The sequence below is a fragment of the Berghia stephanieae genome, chromosome 9 (assembly GCF_034508935.2).
Source record: "Berghia stephanieae isolate SIO BIC M18660-M18661 chromosome 9, UCSD_Bste_1.3, whole genome shotgun sequence".
NCBI classification, from domain to species: Eukaryota; Metazoa; Mollusca; class Gastropoda; order Nudibranchia; family Aeolidiidae; genus Berghia; species Berghia stephanieae.
Window position 1 is genome coordinate 11296291 of NC_088368.1, and position 18633 is coordinate 11314923.

Sequence of the window (18633 nt, forward strand, 5' to 3'; positions counted from 1 at the left end):
TTATAGTCAGGTTAATATAGTTCAGTGAGCATTACTCATAAACGCGGATGGCAAAAAAACAATAACAAAGACCTCAGTGACGTCACTCAGGTCTTTGTTATTGTTTCTGTCATCCGCGTTTATGAGTAATTCTCACTAAACTGTATTAACCAGACTATAAACGTTTAAGGTTACACATAGCGTTGTGTGTTGGTCCGTTAAACAAAGACCCGAGTGACGTCAACTTCATTCTATCTATAAGTTAACGAAGGTTACTGTCAAATTGTCCTTTATGTCGAGTCACGTGATGTAAACATCATTCCATAGTCTATTGTTAAACATTCCGATAGATGAATACGTAGTATAAATAACAGACAGTGAATGTTGTGTTCAAAAAGAATCAAATACGCAAGTATTGGATGTGTTCACATCGATAAATGATTTCATTGACAGACATGTGTGGATATGCTGTGTCAATCAGTTAGCTGGCGTGCTCCGGAAAGACACGTATTTGAGAATTTGGCCATAAAACTCGTCCTGAAAATATCGATCGATTTAAATGACCCTCATCTTGGCAAAAAACTCTCAAACCTGGGACCTCGCGAGTGCTTCCTTAGTCCCATGTTTGAGATTTTTTGCCAAGATGAGGTTCATTTAATTCGATCGATATTTGAAGGACGAGTTTTAAAGCCAAAGTTTAAAATATGATTATTTCCAGAGTACGGTATTAAACTTGTTAAATTATGTGAATAAAATCTATAGTGCATTAAAATAGAAAGGGTTTATGTGAGATTCATTGGGCATGGACAAATAGAGTGAGGGTGTTGTCAACATCATTGAATGAACGCGGTTATGTAAACAGAATGTTATAAAAAGAAGAAGAAGAAGAAAACAAACGATAGAAGCATTTGAACAAGTGTGTTCCATTTCTAATTTTCATCATTATCTACCTTTTGTTATTAAAGGATACACGCAAAAAGACCATGATGTTATAGATAGTATGCGCTTGGCTAAGAAGCTCATAACATTGCCATCCGGAAGTATAACGGACCAACACACAAAACTGTGTGTATCCATGAACGTTTATAGTCGGGTTAATACAGTTCAGTGAGCATTACTCATAAATGCGGATGACAAAAAACAATAACAAAGACCTAAGTGACGTCATCTTCGAACTATCTATACTAATTATTCTTATAGATAGAACGGAGTTGACGTTACTCAGGTCTTTGTTATTGGTTTTTTTTTTTTTTGCCATCCATCTTGACAAGTAATTATCACTAAACTGTATTACCAGACTATAAACGTTCAAGGTTACACATAGTTTTGTGTGTTGGTCTGTTATATTTCCGGATGGCAATGTTGTGAGTTTCTTTCTTAGTCAAGCGCACAGCGTCTATATTATTATCTGGATAGTCAAGTTTGTTTTGAACTTTTGATAGATGTGTTGTTTTTGGAAATAGCTTCAAAGTGCAGGGTATGTTGAGAACATTGTTATTTTTTCCAAATTGATCACTCCTTTTTTATATTTGGGGTAATAATTTATCATTGCGACATAGATAGATCAAAGTTGACGTCACTGGTGTCTTTGTTATTGTTTTTTTGTCATCCATGTTTGTGAGTAGTTCTCACTAAACTGCATTAACCAGACTATAAAGGTTCAATATTACACATAGTTTTGTGTGTTCGTCGGATATACTTCCGGATGACAATGTTGTGAGCTTCTGAGCCAAGCGCATTCTATCTATAAACGTGACAACGTGCATTTATTTACAGTCTGATAACCGGAAGCTTGTTTTAACATTGTTGTAATGGACAATATTATGCGGTAGTTTAAGAGTACTTATATTCCAACAATGATCCCGTAAACATTTGGGTTATCAGACCTGCAAATGAGAAAACGTAGTAATGCGGCAATCTAAGGATAAGAAAGAAGTAATTTATTCTATGGCCACAACCGAAGTCCATTTATTTATAGGTCTGATTACCCAAATTATTATGGGCTCATTATTATAATGGAAATACTCTCTCTCTCTCTCTCTCTCACTCTCTCTCACTCACTCTCTCTCACTCTCTCTCCCTCTCTCTCTCTCTCTCTCTCTCTCTCTCTCTCTCTCTCTCTCTAATATTATGTTAAATTTAGCTCATAATGGCGTTCCATTAACAGACCCGATAATATATCTACAAAGGCCACAACCTTTTTACCATCTTATTTTAAATAGGATAAAACCTGTACCGTTTTTATTGTGCACGCCATAAGTGTTTAAATAAATATATTTTGTTATATATTGTTAATAATATATTAAATATTATGACTATGTTCTAAAGTATTTATAAAGGAAAATATTATAAATCTACTGTGTCCTTTAATTTCGAAAAAAAAAGTTATAGGTTATGCTGATGTAAACTCTTAAAATATTTGATTATAACGTAATCTTCAATGATAGTGATGGTAAAATATGATAGCAATTGTATTATTATTATTAATAATAATAATAATAATAATAATAATAATAATAATAATAATAATAATAATAATAATAATAACTGTTCATTAATTCTATTTATTATTATTATTATTATTATTATTATTATTATTATTATTATTATTATTATTATTATTATATTATTATTATTATTATTATTATTGTTGTCATTATTATTATTATTATTATTATTATTATTATTATTATTATATTATTATTATTATTATTATTATTATTATTATTATTATTATCATTATTATTATTATTATTATTATTATTATTATTATTATTATTATTATCGTCATCATCATCTTCATCATTATTGTTGTCACTATCCTTGAAGATCTACATCATAATATTATTATTATTATCGAACATCGACTTTTAATACAATCAAATTTAACAAATGTCGTGTGTCTTCTACGGATATCATTTCATTTTACTTGAATTTTTATTTTTGATCAGACCATTATGTAAATATCCGACAAGGAGTAGAATATTGATTGTTGTTATTTTAACGTGAATGAATAATTGATTAATAATCTCGTACTTTGAAGGAAAAAAAAAAAAGACACTTTAAAATTTTGGTCAGGAAACGCGTCCTTCAAATATCTATCGATTAAAGTGACCCTCATCTTGTCAAAAACTCTCTAACCAGAGACTTCCTCGAATACGTCATTGTAGTCCCAGGTTTTAAAGTATTTGACCTGATGAGGGTCATTTTACTCGATCTATAATTGAAGGACGAGATTTGTGGCCAAAATTTTTAAAATGTGCTTTTCTTTCTCAGGGTAAGACAGAATAGTGAACTTGGATTCAATTCTTTATTTTACTCGACTTTGTTGTCAAGTGCCATCAGAACCATTGGACCAGAAATAGAATGCCACGAGATGAACAATAGAACAAATAAATTGATTCTTAACCCTTTTCCGTCGTGATTCGACTTAACTCCAATTGACATCAAATCTTACCCCATTTCATCAAAAACTATAGATAGTAATGACAATGTCTGTTCACCTTCCCCATTTACATCGTTGTTACCTACATATTTGACATCATAACAACAACAACAGCAATAATAATAATAATAATAATAATATAATAATAATAATAATAATAATAATAATAATAATAATAATAATAATAATGATAATGATAATAATAATAATAATAATAATAATAATACTACTACTACTACTACTACTACTACTACTACTACTACTACTACTACTACTACTACTACTACTAATAATAATAATAATAATAATAATAATAATTGTATTGGGTTATTATTGTGACGAGCGTCATATTGCTGTAACAGACAATATATAACATTTGTTTGAAGGTATTTCCATTACAACAATAGGCCCATAACAATTTGTGTTATCAGACCTGTAAATAAGTATACACGTCCGTGTAAACGGATATCTATGTGTGAAGCTGTTATGATGTGAAAAAAAAACAGTATTATTTCAAGGATGAAAACGGTAGGGGCTGCAACCACCATTGAGTACAGACGATAAAGTTATTTTGCATTAAATTTTCTTTGTTTTCCTCGTTAATTTGTGTATTGTTGTGCTGACGAAGGGTTTGTACCCATAATGGTCCATTGTCTGTTTTGTTCCCATACGAAGCCTCTCCATTTTCACTCTTTCGTTAGCATTTCAAGGATGCTCAGTTCGCCGCCATTAACGGATTAAACTACCATCATCAATAATCGTTGTTACTACAACAACCAATCAAAAACAAGACAACCAATGGATACCGAGAAAACAAAAGAAATGAATGAACAAGTTTTCGGCGATGAAGATTGTGAAGATAATAGATCAGAAATTCGCCAGGAAGACGAAGAGGGAGAAGAAGAGGAGGAAGACAGAAGAACTAAACAAGAAGTTTCGGAGGATATGAAGAAAAGGGCTGACGATGATTCTGATTCGTGCGATGATGAAGATTTGAGTATGTTTGACGACGACGACGATGATGATGTAGATGGTAAATTGTACGGTCAAAAGAGACGAAGACCGGATTTTTCAACTGGAGCTCCACCCGGAAGTTTTGAGATGTTCGCCCTGAATCGAAAGGAGATGGAAGACAGGAGAATTCGACACCACGAGGTGATTCGAAAAATTCTGGCGGAGTTTGATATCGAAGAAGTCAAGGAGCGCTACAGGGGAAGAGGGATTATTCGAGACTATAGGTAAGTCTTTGACAAGTATTTTATATATATATATATATATATATATATATATATATATATATATATATATATATATATATATATATATATATATATAACCGTCTTTACAATTACAGAATGGCAAATTAGAGCGGTGCATTGTTTAGTCCTTGGAAAAGGCTCTTAACTTACGTTCTCCCATCTTACTATGGTATAAAATGAGTATGAGACCGTTAATGTAAAATTGCGTATACGGGAAAGAAGAAGAAGAAGAAGAAGAAGAAGAAGAAGAAGAAGAAGAAGAAGAAGAAGAAGAAGAAGAAGAAGAAGAAGAAGACGACGACGACGACGACTAATCATTGAGAAGACGAAGTGGCCAAGTGGAAATGGCAGAGCATTGCAACCTTGAAGATCTCGGATTCGAGCCGGCCCTAATTCAAACGATTTCATTTTTTTTTCTCTCCCTTAACCAAGGGCAAGATTGTTAATCCCCAGATTGTTCAATTTAACAACACGATTGATTCTTGTCAATATCAGACGGTTGATGAATAGTTCATGGATGGAATGCACGCGCCAGGGAATTTTTTTGTCTATTTATTTAGTGTTATTTGTTCGTTTGTTGTTGTTGTTTATTTTTTAATTTTATTATAACGTTGTACATTGTATACAATTATTGCATTAGATTGGGCGATATGTATTCATTACAGACGGACGAGCTCATGTCATGCGACGAAGGGGGTCCTGATAGTCAGGTAAGTGGACCCCTGGCTTCACACGCAAAGGAACCGAGTTCAATCCCGAGTGAAGTCGAGTTTTCTTTTTTCTGAACCCGTCCCCGTGCGGCTATGTGGTCTAGTGGTATGACACTCGCTTTCGGATCGGAAGGTCTTGGGACGAGCCTCGCGCTCGGTGCATAGTTGAGTCCTTGGAAAAGGCTCTTTACTCTTTACTCACATTCTCCCACCGTACTCAGGTGTAAAATGAGTACCTGGCCGTTAACAGCGTTGTCTTTGTCCGAAAAATTGTAATATCGCCTATCAGGCGTCATGTCCCGTCCTACATATTAAATGTTGCTGTTAACCAGGGACCACTTGTAAAGCGCTTTGAGCACATTTAGTGGATATTGCGCTATATAAAACTCATTTTTTATCTTACACCGGTTCCTGCTCCTTAGTTTCTTAATTTAATATGGACTGATCTTGTATACCTTTCACCTGGGTCCTGGGTTCGAGCCTCGCTCGGCGCATAGTCGAGTCCTTGGAAAAGTCTCTTTACTCACATTCTCGCACCGTACTCATGTGTAAAATAAGTACCTGGCCGTTAACAGAGTTGTCTCAGTCTGAAAAAAAATTGTAATATCATGTCTCGTTCTACATGATACATGTTGCTGTTGGACTGGGACCCTTTGTAAAGCGCTTTGAGCACGTTTAGTGGATATTGCGCTATATAATAGCTCAAGGTCAAGCTCAGATACGCGGTACAGTTAAGTGAAATGATGTATGTACTATCAGATATAAGAACACACTTTTCTCAACAGTTATCAAAGGAATGACTGAACAATAAGTTGCTGAATATGAAAGAGAGAAAGAGAGAGAGAGAGAGAGAGAGAGAGAGAGAGAGAGAGAGAGAGAGAGAGAGAGAGAGAGAGAGAGAGAGGGGATTGAGAGAGAAAAAGAAAGAGAGAGAGATAGAGAGAGAGAAGGAGAGAGTTTCAGAAGAGGGAGAGAGAGAGAGAGAGAGAGAGAGAGAGAGAGAGAGAGAGAGAGAGAGAGAGAGAGATTGTGTGTGCGTGTGTGTGTGTGTGTGTTTATGAGAGAGAGAGAGAGATATAGAGAGAGAGAGAGAGATGGGGGGGGGGGGGGGGGGGGGGAATGGGGTGTATGTGTGATGTGTTCCTTTTTTTCATCTTCTTTTTTTAATTGAGCTGTAACTTAACAATAGTTATTATTTATTATTATTATTATTATTATTATTATTATTATTATTATTATTATTATTATTATTATTATTATTATTATTATTATTATTATTATTATTATTATTATTATTATTATTATTATTATTATTATTATTATTATTATTATTATTATTATTATTATTATTATTATTATTATTATTATTTGTTGTGTTGTTGTTGTTGTTATAATTATTACCCTCTGTGTGAGATTCCTCCACCTTTCAAGGTCTTCTATCGTAGATCTTAGAGATAAAAGGTCTCTGTTGTTTTATGTACAATCGAACACGTTTTCAAAAAGAAACTATTTATTGTTGTAATAAGATAATCGTAATGAGATACAAGTACAATCACAGCGCTTTAGCAACAACGAAGATCAGTTAACATTCTAATGACGCCATTTCATTAACTTTTTAAAAAGCCATAAAACCAAGTAAAGAAACATACACGCTCGTTGTTAATGTAGCCCCGAACGAAATCTTCAATGTACCCCCCCCCCTCTCTGTCTCTCTCTCTCTCTCTCTCTCTCTCTCTCTGTCTCTCTTATATATATATATATATATATATATATATATATATATATATATATATATATATATATATATATATTGAATCGTGTTTGATACAAATATGGTACGAAAAGTGCTCGACATGTAGTAATGGAGCGAATTATTATTTTTTAAAAATATTTACCACAATGTTTGAGACAGTCTACATTAATGTTTCAGGCTTAATTTGCCATCGTCAGGACTGAGTTGTTTTGTTGACTGTTGTTGTTTCTTGAAGTGGTTCCGGTTTAAAGTTAATTAACAAGAATTTCCGCCGATGTGGACACGTTCCGTACATCTCACTTTTCGTGTTGAGTGTGGCTTCATGAGGGTGTTTGATTATAGTATATTTCTCTTCCAGGCATAAGCTACATTGTTTTGATGTTGGTGTGTATCCTGTTGCTTTAGATAACATTTTCCATGAAATGTTGTGGTCTAGTTTGTTGTCTTTTAATTTCCAAATATGTTCGCTGAGATTATGCCTGGAAGAGAAATATACGATAATCAAACACCCTCATGAAGCCAAACACTCGAGGACTTGAGTACGATGAGAAAATATGTGTAAAGAGCCTTTTTCCAAGGACTCAACTATGCGCCGTTCAGTGCGGGACTCGAACCCAGGACCTTCCGATTAGAAGGCTAGTGTCAAACCACAAGGCAGTCAGACATTACATATGTGTATGTGTGTGTGTGTGTGTGTGTGTGTTGTGTATGTATGTGTGTGTATTTGTATGTGTGATTGTAAAGATGATAATATAACCATGTAAATCATCCCTTTAGTATTGCTAAAAACGCCTCCGACATCCCGAAGTCCAAAGTTTGAGAGATTTTTACCAAGATACGGGTCACATAAATGAATGTCCCGTCCTACATGTTAAATGTTGCTGTTGGTCAGGGACCCCCTGTAAAGCGCTTTGAGCACGTTTAGTGGATATTGCGCTATATATAAGCTCAATTTTAATTTATTTTTAAAAATAAATCAATCGATATTCGAAGGACGAGTTTTCTGGCCAATTTTTTAAATATGTGTTGTTTCCAGAGTACGCCAGTTAACTTGTTTTTTTTTTTCTTTCTTCTGATTCTTCTTCAGTCATGCAAACCGGAAGTTCAGGCTGTGGCTAGAGAAGGTGATGGGCAATGACAGGATACAACTCAGTGACGGCAAGTGGAATGAACTCTTCCGTCAAAAAGTCAATGAAGACTATGAGGTGGGTATAAACGTAGCCATCGTAAAATTATAGCCTGACACTGACCAAAAAATGACGTCAAAAAGCCAATCTTTGGCCACAAAAAAAACAAAAACAAACAAAACCAAATCGTGAGTTGTATTCAATAGTTCAACCAATGGGACCATTTGTTTCCATGAGCACTACTAACGACAACTCACTAGGCGGTGCAAAAACCAAATAATGACGTCAAAATGCCAGTCTTTTTGGCTATCAGTGCCAGGCTTTAACTTGACGATGGCTACGGTGTAAGCGTAGGCAAGGATTACTTATGGTAGATAGTATGAAGGTGACGTCACTCAGGTCTTTGTAATTTTTTTGCCATTCGCGTTTATGAATAATTCTCACTTAACTCCATTATCCAGACTATAAAAGTTCAAGGTTACACACATTTTTGTGTGTTAGTCATTTATACTTCCGGGTGGCAATGTTGTGAGCTTCTAAGCCAAGCGCATACTATCTATCTATCTATCTATCTATCTATCTATCTATCTATCTATCTATCTATCTATCTATTTATCTATCTATCTATCTATCTATCTATCTATTATTATATTATTATTATATTATTATTATTATTATTACTATTATTATTATTATTATTATTATTATTATTATTATTATTGGTAGTAGTGGTAGTAGTAGTAGTAGTAGTAGTAGTAGTAGTAGTAGTAGTAGTAGTAGTAGTAGTAGCAGCAGTAGCAGCAGCAGTAGTAGTAGTAGTAGTAGTAGTAGTAGTAGTAGTAGTAGTAGTAGTAGTAGTAGTAGTAGTAGTAGTAGTAGCAGTAGCAGTAGCGGTAGTAGTAGTAGTAGTAGTAGTAGTAGTAGTAGTAGTAGTAGTAGTAGTAGTAGTAGTAGTAGTAGTAATAGTAGTGGCATATCCCGGTTTCAAATGACGAGAAACGCATATTAGCAAATGCTTGCTTCCCTTTGGATAGGACGCTAGTCTATCGCAAAATACTTTCCGCCAGAATAAGTAACCCAATCACTGCTGGGTAAACAAGAAAGGGGGGGGGGGGGGGGGAGTGGGAAAGTCAGTAAAAAAAAGGTCTCTATTGCATTCGGGATAGATCTCTTTGCTCTGCCAACTGAGCTATCTGGACCCCTGTTAGTGGATTTTGCTCTATATCATTTATGAAGTTAATCCTCTCCTTACCAGCCGTTTTCAGGATTTTCCCCAAAACATCACACCCAACTAACACAAAAATATATTTTTTCATCACTCAAACACAATAGCAGTAAAGTTTTTGCGATAAATAATTTCTTTAGCAAAACATGCTCTACAAAACACTGTTCATTTTCATGAAATTTTATGATGTACAAGAGAAATTTGAATTAAAACAATGTTGGTGGTATCGTAACGAATGTGACGATTTTCCTATAGTTCGTAAGGAAAGGGTTAAAAAGGAATAATTTCTCATTCCAGCTCAAACTAAAGGAAAGAGAAAGACAGCTAGCTGACGCCGAGATCCAGAGACTACAAAAACTACGTCTTCAAGGTATTTTGACCTCTGATGACCCGAGGAATGCAAAGGATGGACACCGAAATAGTAATAATAGATCTAAGGTGAGTTATCTATGTTTAGAATAGAATGAATGAAGTTGTCGTCATTCGGCTCTTTATTATTCTTTTAAGACAGCCATTGAGATAATTAGCTGTTGCCGGCGTGTACTTATGTGCAGGTCTGACATCCGAACGCAATTATGAGGCTTGTTTAACATTGTTGGAATGAACAATATTTTGAGTCACTTTTTTTAGATTTCCATTATAACAATGAGCCCATAATAAATTGGGTTATCAGACCTGTGAATAAGTGCACGTCGGTTATTATTCTTACGCACTAAATTCTTTCTAACAGATTATAGAAGGAACGGAATTGACGCCACTATGCTCTTTGTTATTGTTTTTAGACAGCCATTTAGACTGTGACGAGAGCTAAAATTTTTACATTTCTTGGCATTTTAACTTTAAAATCGTTATTATTTGACACATGGTTCACTCTGATATAGTACCGTTTTGATAAGATAGGTTACGTATATTGTTTTGATATTTCAGAAGAAATCAACAAGGACCTACAATGACCATTCGTCCAAACATCAAGACTTATACACAAGGCCTTTGGTAAGATGTTTGTTTGTTGAAAAGACTCGCTACTCACATTCTCTCACAGAACTCAGGTGTAAAATGAGTACCTACCTGGACGTTAACAGCGTTTCTATGTCCGTAAAAAAATTGTATCATTGCCTAACACGCGCCATGTCTCGTCCTAAATGTTAAATGGTTCTGTAAGAATGTTTGTCATGTTTTATGAATTGTGCTTTAGTTTCAAGACACTTTAAAGTCATCGCATTGCCTACATATCAAAAGATTTTATATGAGACACGGATGGGCAATTTGGTTGCACAATTAATAACAAGCTGCTTTAAAGCTTAATCAAACATTTTCCTAAATTTCATTCTAAAATGGCATTTGATATAGCATCAAACGCCGCAAAGCTAAGCGCATCAAGAACGATCATCATCATAGCTTGTCGCGCCAACACCGAACCCACTCCACAGTATCTGTGGAGCAGACCCTTAGGTCATGGTCAGTGCAGCTGGGCACATCCTGGCTTTCTCTAAGGATGTGCTCCATCGTCTGCTCTGGGCAACCACATGTACACAGCTAGTCTCAGCTACCCCTTACTTTTTCATGCTTCCAGCTGTTCTCCCAATTTTTGCCCGTGCTCTGTTCAGTGTTACCCATTCATTCCTGGGGAGCTCAGTTCCGTTGGGCAGTTCTTCTCTCAGATTTTCAACAGCTTCATTTGCAAGAACGGTAAAATTGTAGATTGTGTGATCCATAAATTTATTCATCCCTAAGATATATTATTATCTGTCAGAAAGGGTGACTGAAAAATGTTGATATCTGTAATTATATCTAGCACCCCAGAAAATATTTTACAACAGACTAATGTTCTATCCAAAGAGTGGAAGGCATAATGATATGTTACTATCTGGTTCCTGCCATAGAAATTGGAATAAATAATGAAATAATATAAATTCCCTTTATTTATCCCCAAGAGTTAAATTTTCCTTTTGAATCTATTTATACCAAGGGAAGAGTGGAATAACACATGTGTCAATCGCCGTTCAGCGCCTGAAGGTGAGCAAGGGTGAATGGACTTTTTGAGGCTACACAACACGGCGGAGAATCGAACTCGATACCTCTTGTTATGAAGTAAATACAGTATATGTCAGTATGTTGTGTTTACTTGAAAAAGACCAAAGGCCGAAACGTCGTTTGTTTTGTGTTGTTCATTCATGAGTCAAATCTACTCCCTTTATCTTTTATCTCCATCTTATTGACTCATTTAGGCACCTCTCGTTACTGGTCAGCCACGTTGCCCCTAGACTCTGGCTTTTAGACTAATTTTGGTCTTTTGAAATCTTATTCCAGGATGACATTGAGACTCAAATGGAGATCATTAACAAAACGAGTGACAGATCGAAAGAAAATCAGAAATGTGCAAGTCAAGAAGATGTGGACAGAAGCCAAGAAGAAGAGGATAGAAGAGGCGATGCAAAGGCTAATGAAGAGTCATCCAAGGAGCTGGAATCAGATTATCTGGAGGACGATTTTGACGATGAAGACAATGTAAGTTTTTTGGAACATCTTCTACCTAGAAATATCAACTTGACAAACTAGGGAGCAGATGCTGGTTTAAGATTAAAAGTCTGGAAAGGTACGTATGCCTGAGCAATGCCAGAAAGACTAAAGTATAAGAAAGAATCCCCCCCCCCCCTCCCCCCCCCAAAAAAAAAAAATAAATCATATACCTAACTGAGGATCGAGACGGGGTACCGATAACTCAGTTGATAGAGCACTCGCTTCATATGCAAAGGGGCCGAGGTCGATCCCGAGTTCAGTCGAGATTTTTTTTTTCTGATGACCCTCTCTACCCAGCAGTGAATTGGTAGCTGGGTCCTATCCGAAGGATAGCAAGCAATTTCCATTTTCCGTTTCACGTTATTGAAGCCGGGATAAACTCCCGCTCCAAGGGCCTAATGGTTTTGAAGGACTACTACTTTAACTGGGGATCAAACCTAAGACATCCCGAATACCGTTCATTACACCACCTCTGATAACCTCTTTTTCATGCACACCTTATCAAATTGAAAATTCTTTTAATTCTATTGCCAAATTACGAATAAGTTGATGTCGCTGAGTTTGGACTCGGGAATTAGTCCAAAGCACCGGTGGATTTACTTGACTTTAACTAGTAAACTGGCGTCCCTGGAAAGAAACGTATTAAAACATTTGGCCAGAAAACTCGTCCTTCAAATTTGGATCGATCCAAATTACTCTCATCTTGGCAAAATCTTGCGAGGTCCCAGGTTCGAGAGTTTTTACCAAGATGAGGGTAATTTAAATCGATTCTGGCCATTTTCTAAAAAATATATAAGACACACACACACATACACACACAGACACAGACACACATAAACACACTTACAAATACACACATACAACACAATGAAAAGAAATGCGGACTTAAAATCGAATACGGTGGTTAAGGTAAGAAAGGCAAGTCCTGTGTAGTGTACACTCATTCTTTTCTTCTCTCCCTTTAATCACATCATAGACATAAAAGAAATAGACCAACATGCACGGTATTTTCCTTCATTTAGAGGGAATATTACTTGTCATTAAAAATTTGTGTGTCAAAACAACTCTCAACTCAGATTGATTCAGGTCAACCAATTTGTGATCTACCATCTCAAAACGGTATTTTTGTCGGGGTGAAACAGATGTCATATAACCTGAAGACAATGTGAGTCAAGAGCCTTTTTCAATGCCTCAACATTGCGCGACCCGAAGCTGGACTCAAGCCAGGGATTTTCCGATGCCAGAAAGCCGGACGATATATATATATATATATATATATATATATATATATATATATATATATATATATATATATATATATATATATTATAATATAATTTGCTTATTTCATAGAATTGTTTTGATTCATGTAGCCGTTGCTCTTGTATTCAATTACTATTTTCTGCTTCTAGCTCAGTTCTAGCAACCACTCCAGTAACGGTCATCTAGGGATCAGTGGAATTATTAGACCAGACAGGAATCCTGAGATAAAGAACTTGTACAAGGAGGAGGTATGGAGTACGTGTGTGTGTGTGTTTGACTGTGTGTATCTGTGTATGTATGTGTGGCTGTCAGTAATGTGAGTAAGCGCGTGTGAATAGGTGGGGCAATATTATATGCGTGAGGAACGGGAAATAAAGGAGGGGCAGAAGCAAGTGGAAAGAGAGAAGAAGATGAAGAAGAAGTAAGAGGAGGATAAAGAAGAAGAAGAAGAAGAAGAAGAAGAAGAAGAAGAAGAAGAAGAAGAAGAAGAAGAAGAAGAAGAAGAAGAAGAAGAAGAAGAAGAGGAGGAGGAGGAGGATGAGGAGGAGGAGAAGAAGGAGGAGGAGGAGGAGGAGGATAACGAAGAAGAGGAAGAAGAGGAGGAAGAAGAAGAAGAAGAAGAAGAAGAAGAAGAAGAAGAAGAAGAAGAAGAAGAAGAAGAAGAAGAAGAAGAAGAAGAAGAAGAAGAAGAAGAAGAAGAAGAAAGAGAAGAAGAGAAGGAGGAGGGGAGGGGAGGAGCAGGATGACGAAGAGGAAGAAGAAGAAGATGGACAAGAAGAAGAGGAGAAGAAGGTGAAGGATGAGGAGAAGGACCAAGAGGAGGATAAGGAGGAAGAGAAAGAGATTATAGTGAAGGCAGAGGAGGTAAGGGGAGAAAAGGACGAGCAGAAGAAGAGGAAAAGAAAAAATGAAATTCAAGCGACATCAATTGGGGGTTTTGAACCAAAGCCTCCAGGCCAAAGAGAATCTCACTATCAACATCACCAAATCTGGCGTGTTTATTCCCACTGGCTTAAGCTATCCCATCGTTCAAGCGAATCCCAAAGAAGCCCTATCAATATTAAAGATGGACATTTTATCGTTTTTTTGATGATTCCAGTGAGTAATTGTTGATACGATCAATGATGTCCATTGAAACTGATAGTCACCACAATGTTTTCTTCCTGAAGGAGTTGTATTTTTGTGGAAAGATATTAAGAATGCCAAAAACAGAAGGAGTGATGAGAGAAGGAAGAGAGAGATGAAGGGGAAGGAGAGAGGAGAGAGAGTAGAGAGAGAGAGAGAGAGAGAGAGAGAAGAGAGAACGAGAGAAGAGAGAGAGAGAGAGAGGAAGAGGGGAGAGAGAGAGAGAGAGAGAGAGAGGAGAGAGAGAGAAGAAAAACAAACAACAAAACAAAACAAAACAAAAAAGAACAAAATAAACAAGACAAGCCAATAACAAAAACAAAAAGAAACAAGCAAACAAAATCAACCAAAAAAAAAAAATAAATAAATAAAAGAAAGAAAAAGAAACAAAACAAAACAAAACATGCAAACAAAAATAGAAACAAAACTAAGAATAAACAAAATAAAAACCAAAACAAAAACAAAACATATCCAATCAAAACTGGAAAGTGATACATTCTGACGGTTCTCTTCCATTCAACACTCTAACCATTTCTTCATTTATTCCCCAGGATCTCGATCAGTTATATGCCCATGCTGAGAAGATGATACGCCCAACGCATTCCCTCTCTACCAAATAATCTCTGCTTTTTTTCATGTTTTGTAAATAATTATGATTAAAAAAAAGTTTTCATATCATTGGCAAAATATACGATGCTATTATGCGTTTAGGTAAAATACTCACGACATCCGCCAACCAGGTATACCGTACCAATACGCACAAATGTGTGTACCCTTGAACGTTTATAGTTTGATTGATAGAATTTAGTGAGAAGTAATTTCGAAAATGGCTCTCTACAAACAATAACAAAGAGTTGAGCCATGTCATTTTCGTTCCTTCTATATTTCAAAGGAATGCTGAAATAGTGAGCTAGGGCACAGAAAAACTCGAACTTATTACCTCTAGGGCACGAAGCAAAGGTCGTTCTCTGCCCCACACTGCCCCAGTTTGTTAGTAAAATACAGAAACCGAAATAAATTCCGACTCTACGGACCTTTGGACTACTTTTTTTTCCTACTACAAGCATTAGACGAACAATAACAATTGCTTGCTGCCCTTTGGACTGGGCTTTCGTCAAGTGTAAAGTACTTTCAAATCTAAAAAATAACAAAACAAAAAAACAAAAAGAATTGAACAGTATACAGATTAATATCCACTAAAAGTGCTCAAAACAATTTACAAAGGGTCCCAAGCTAACAGCAACATTTAAAATATTGTGGGACGAGATATGATGCCTTTTGGACGATATTACATTTTTTTTTCGACAGACAACGCTTTAACGGCCAGGTACTCATTTTACACCTGAGCACGGAGAGAGAGAGAGAGAGAGAGAGAGAGAGAGAGAGAGAGAGAGAGAGAGAGAGAGAGAGAGAGAGAGAGAGAGTAAGAATATAGAACCCTTTCTAAGGACCTAACTATCCGCCTCTCAGAGCGAGATTCGAACCCTGGACCTTCCGGAACGAAGGCGATCGTCATAACTACACAGTCAATCTAAGTGGACCGTGGGGTTACGATTCTTACACACTTGCTTTTAGGAATTCCGGACGTGTTCCCAACCACTGCACGAGCATTCGAGTGCGCGTTGGGAACAAAGTTCGAATTCCAAAACGCAAAAGTGTAAGAAATCATTGATTCTACCCCTCAATCGATTCTGATTTCGTCATCTCTGAGTAAAAGACATTTTCAAAAATATTTAAATGATAGATACTTATTTTTTCACAAATTTTATTTTAGTGAAATTTAACGTTTGATAATCTGACGTCACAAATTATTATTGTTAAATTGATATCATTACGCGTTACTGTTTAGGGAGAGGGATGGAATAATAACTTTTACGTTTACCGTTTTAACTACATATTTTATCAAGCCATGCCTCAGACAGTCTTTTATCACTCTCTTTCATATTATAGGTGATCGTTATCTTTTCCTCCTGTATTTATTATCACTGTGACTAATAACATGTACTTGGATAACATTGATAATACTGCAACGCTGAAGATAAATTGTCAAATGAAAAATAGCAGGATTCAGGAATATAATATAATATATATCTCTTTCTCTCTCTCTCTCTCTCTCTCTCTCTCTCTCTCTCTCTTTCTTTCTCTCTCTCTCTCGCTGACTCTCTCTCTCTCTCGCTGACTCTCTCTCGCTGACTCTCTCTCTCTCTCGCTGACTCTCTATCTCTCTCTCTCGCTGACTCTCTCTCTCTCTCTCTCTCTCTCTCTCTCTCTCGCTGACTCTCTCTCTCTCTCTCTCTCTCGCTGACTCTCTCTCTCGCTGACTCTCTCTCTCTCTCTCGCTGACTCTCTCTCTCTTTCTCTCTCTCTCGCTGACTCTCTCTCTCTTTCTCTCTCTCTCGCTGACTCTCTCTCTCTCTTTCTATATTTCTTTCTCCCCCCCCCCTCTCTGTGCATGTGTATGTGCGCGTGTATATATATATTTTATATATATATATATATATATATATATATATATATATATATATATATATATTTATTTGTGTGTTGGGGGGGGGGGTATATGAAAGTGTGTGTGTGTGTGTGTATGTGTTTGTGTCTATGTATGTGTGTGTGTGTGTGTGTGTGTGTGCGTGGCTGTGTGTGTGTTTGTGATTAGTTAAAGGATGGATGAGTCAAATGGAAAAGAATTTGAAACCCACAGTATTTATATCCCCAGGCTATGTGATATTGATTATGATATAACATAGAATGTCATCAATTTCCCAATAAAATCAAATCAATTACGTACACTGCTTGATTGTAAGGCGTTGAAATTATTGTACTGGATATCAATCTTATTGCTTTTTCATCATCATCATCATCATCATCATCATCATCATCATCATCATCATCATACATCATTCATCTCATGATCTCATCATCATCATGATCGTCATCATCATCATCATCATCGTCATCATCATCATCATCATCATCATCATCATCATCACCATCATCATCATCATCATCATCATCATCATCATCATCATCATCGTCGTCATCATCAAAGAGTTACATCTGTAGTCTGGTTGGTAGAGCGTGGTACCTTTAAATGGGGGGGGGGGGGGGGGGGGGGGAGAGAGTAGGATTCAATTCAATCCCGGGTGCGGGCAAGCCTTTAAAAAGTACTGTCAGTCCACTCCACAGTGCTTGGGTAAACAATTCGGTTAGATCTGGCAAAATTACTTTGCGATGGACTAATGTTCCAGCAATATTTGCTGTCCGGTGAATCATATAGAAACAGGAATTTACTCCAACTTCTTTGGTCTTATTAATATTTAAGGACTACTACTGCTTCCCCGATTACTACAAAAATAACAACAATAAGAACAACAAAACTACCGCTACTACTTTTGATGCTACTACTACTATAACAACAACAACAACAACAACAACAACAACAACAACAACAACTACTACTACTACTACTACTACTACTACTACTCCAACTACTACTACTACTACAACTACTACTACTACTACACTACTACGACTACTTCTACTACTACTACTACTACTACTACTACTACTACTACTACTACTACTACTACTACTACTACTACTACTACACTACTACCACTATACTAACTAACTACTACAAACTACTACTACTACTACTACTACTACTACTACTACTACTACTACTACTACTACTACTACTACTACTACTCCAACTACTACTACTACTACTACTGCTACTACTGCTACTACTATTTGTTGTATTACTATTTTGCCAGGCAAAGGGACGGTCAGATCACATTCGGTTATCTCATAAACTCAAAGTTAATATATCAAGGGACTGTACTGTGTATTTATCATCATGGCACATTTGCAAATACAAGTTGTCTCCCATGTTCAAGTCATGTCCGGGATGACCAGGATCGAACCCAAACCATTACGTAATGCGTGAATGTGATATGGAGTCATACTTCCTTAGTTACCCTGTTTCTCGTGCCGGTAATCAGGAGGTCTGAGGTTCGATTCCTAGTCAAAGCAGCTGATATTTTTGGGATGATTTTTTTTCTTGTATTTTTCTCTCTGCTTTGATAACGCTGTTTCATACACATTTTTTTCAGATCAACATGTCCATGCTCTCAGCTTAGGTTTAAGACCGCCCAAATTCTCAGATGAACGCCGTCCCGTAGCCTTCGTATAGATAGTTCGAAGATGACGTCACTCGGGTCTTTG

General features: G+C 36.3%; 1 protein-coding gene across 5 annotated transcripts in view; it reads left to right on the forward strand.

Annotated features, from left to right (window-relative positions):
* The window catches only part of LOC144979681 (uncharacterized), a 38159-nt gene extending 22334 nt beyond the window's left edge, over nt 1-15825 (forward strand). For 2 of the 5 annotated variants that reach the window (XM_078926582.1, XM_078926579.1), the window contains exons 2-8: nt 4126-4662; nt 8234-8351; nt 9796-9936; nt 10426-10491; nt 11809-12006; nt 13431-13529; nt 14958-15825. In XM_078926582.1, coding sequence (XP_078782708.1) covers nt 4223-4662; nt 8234-8351; nt 9796-9936; nt 10426-10491; nt 11809-12006; nt 13431-13529; nt 14958-15026 — 1131 coding nt within the window. In that variant the 5' untranslated portion in view covers nt 4126-4222 and the 3' untranslated portion in view covers nt 15027-15825. Of the gene's footprint in view, nt 1-454; nt 896-4099; nt 4663-8233; nt 8352-9795; nt 9937-10425; nt 10492-11808; nt 12007-13430; nt 13530-14957 lie in introns of those variants that run through there. The other 3 variants (XM_078926583.1, XM_078926581.1, XM_078926584.1) reach the window with 3 other exon arrangements.
* The last annotated feature ends 2808 nt before the right edge of the window (nt 15826-18633 follow it).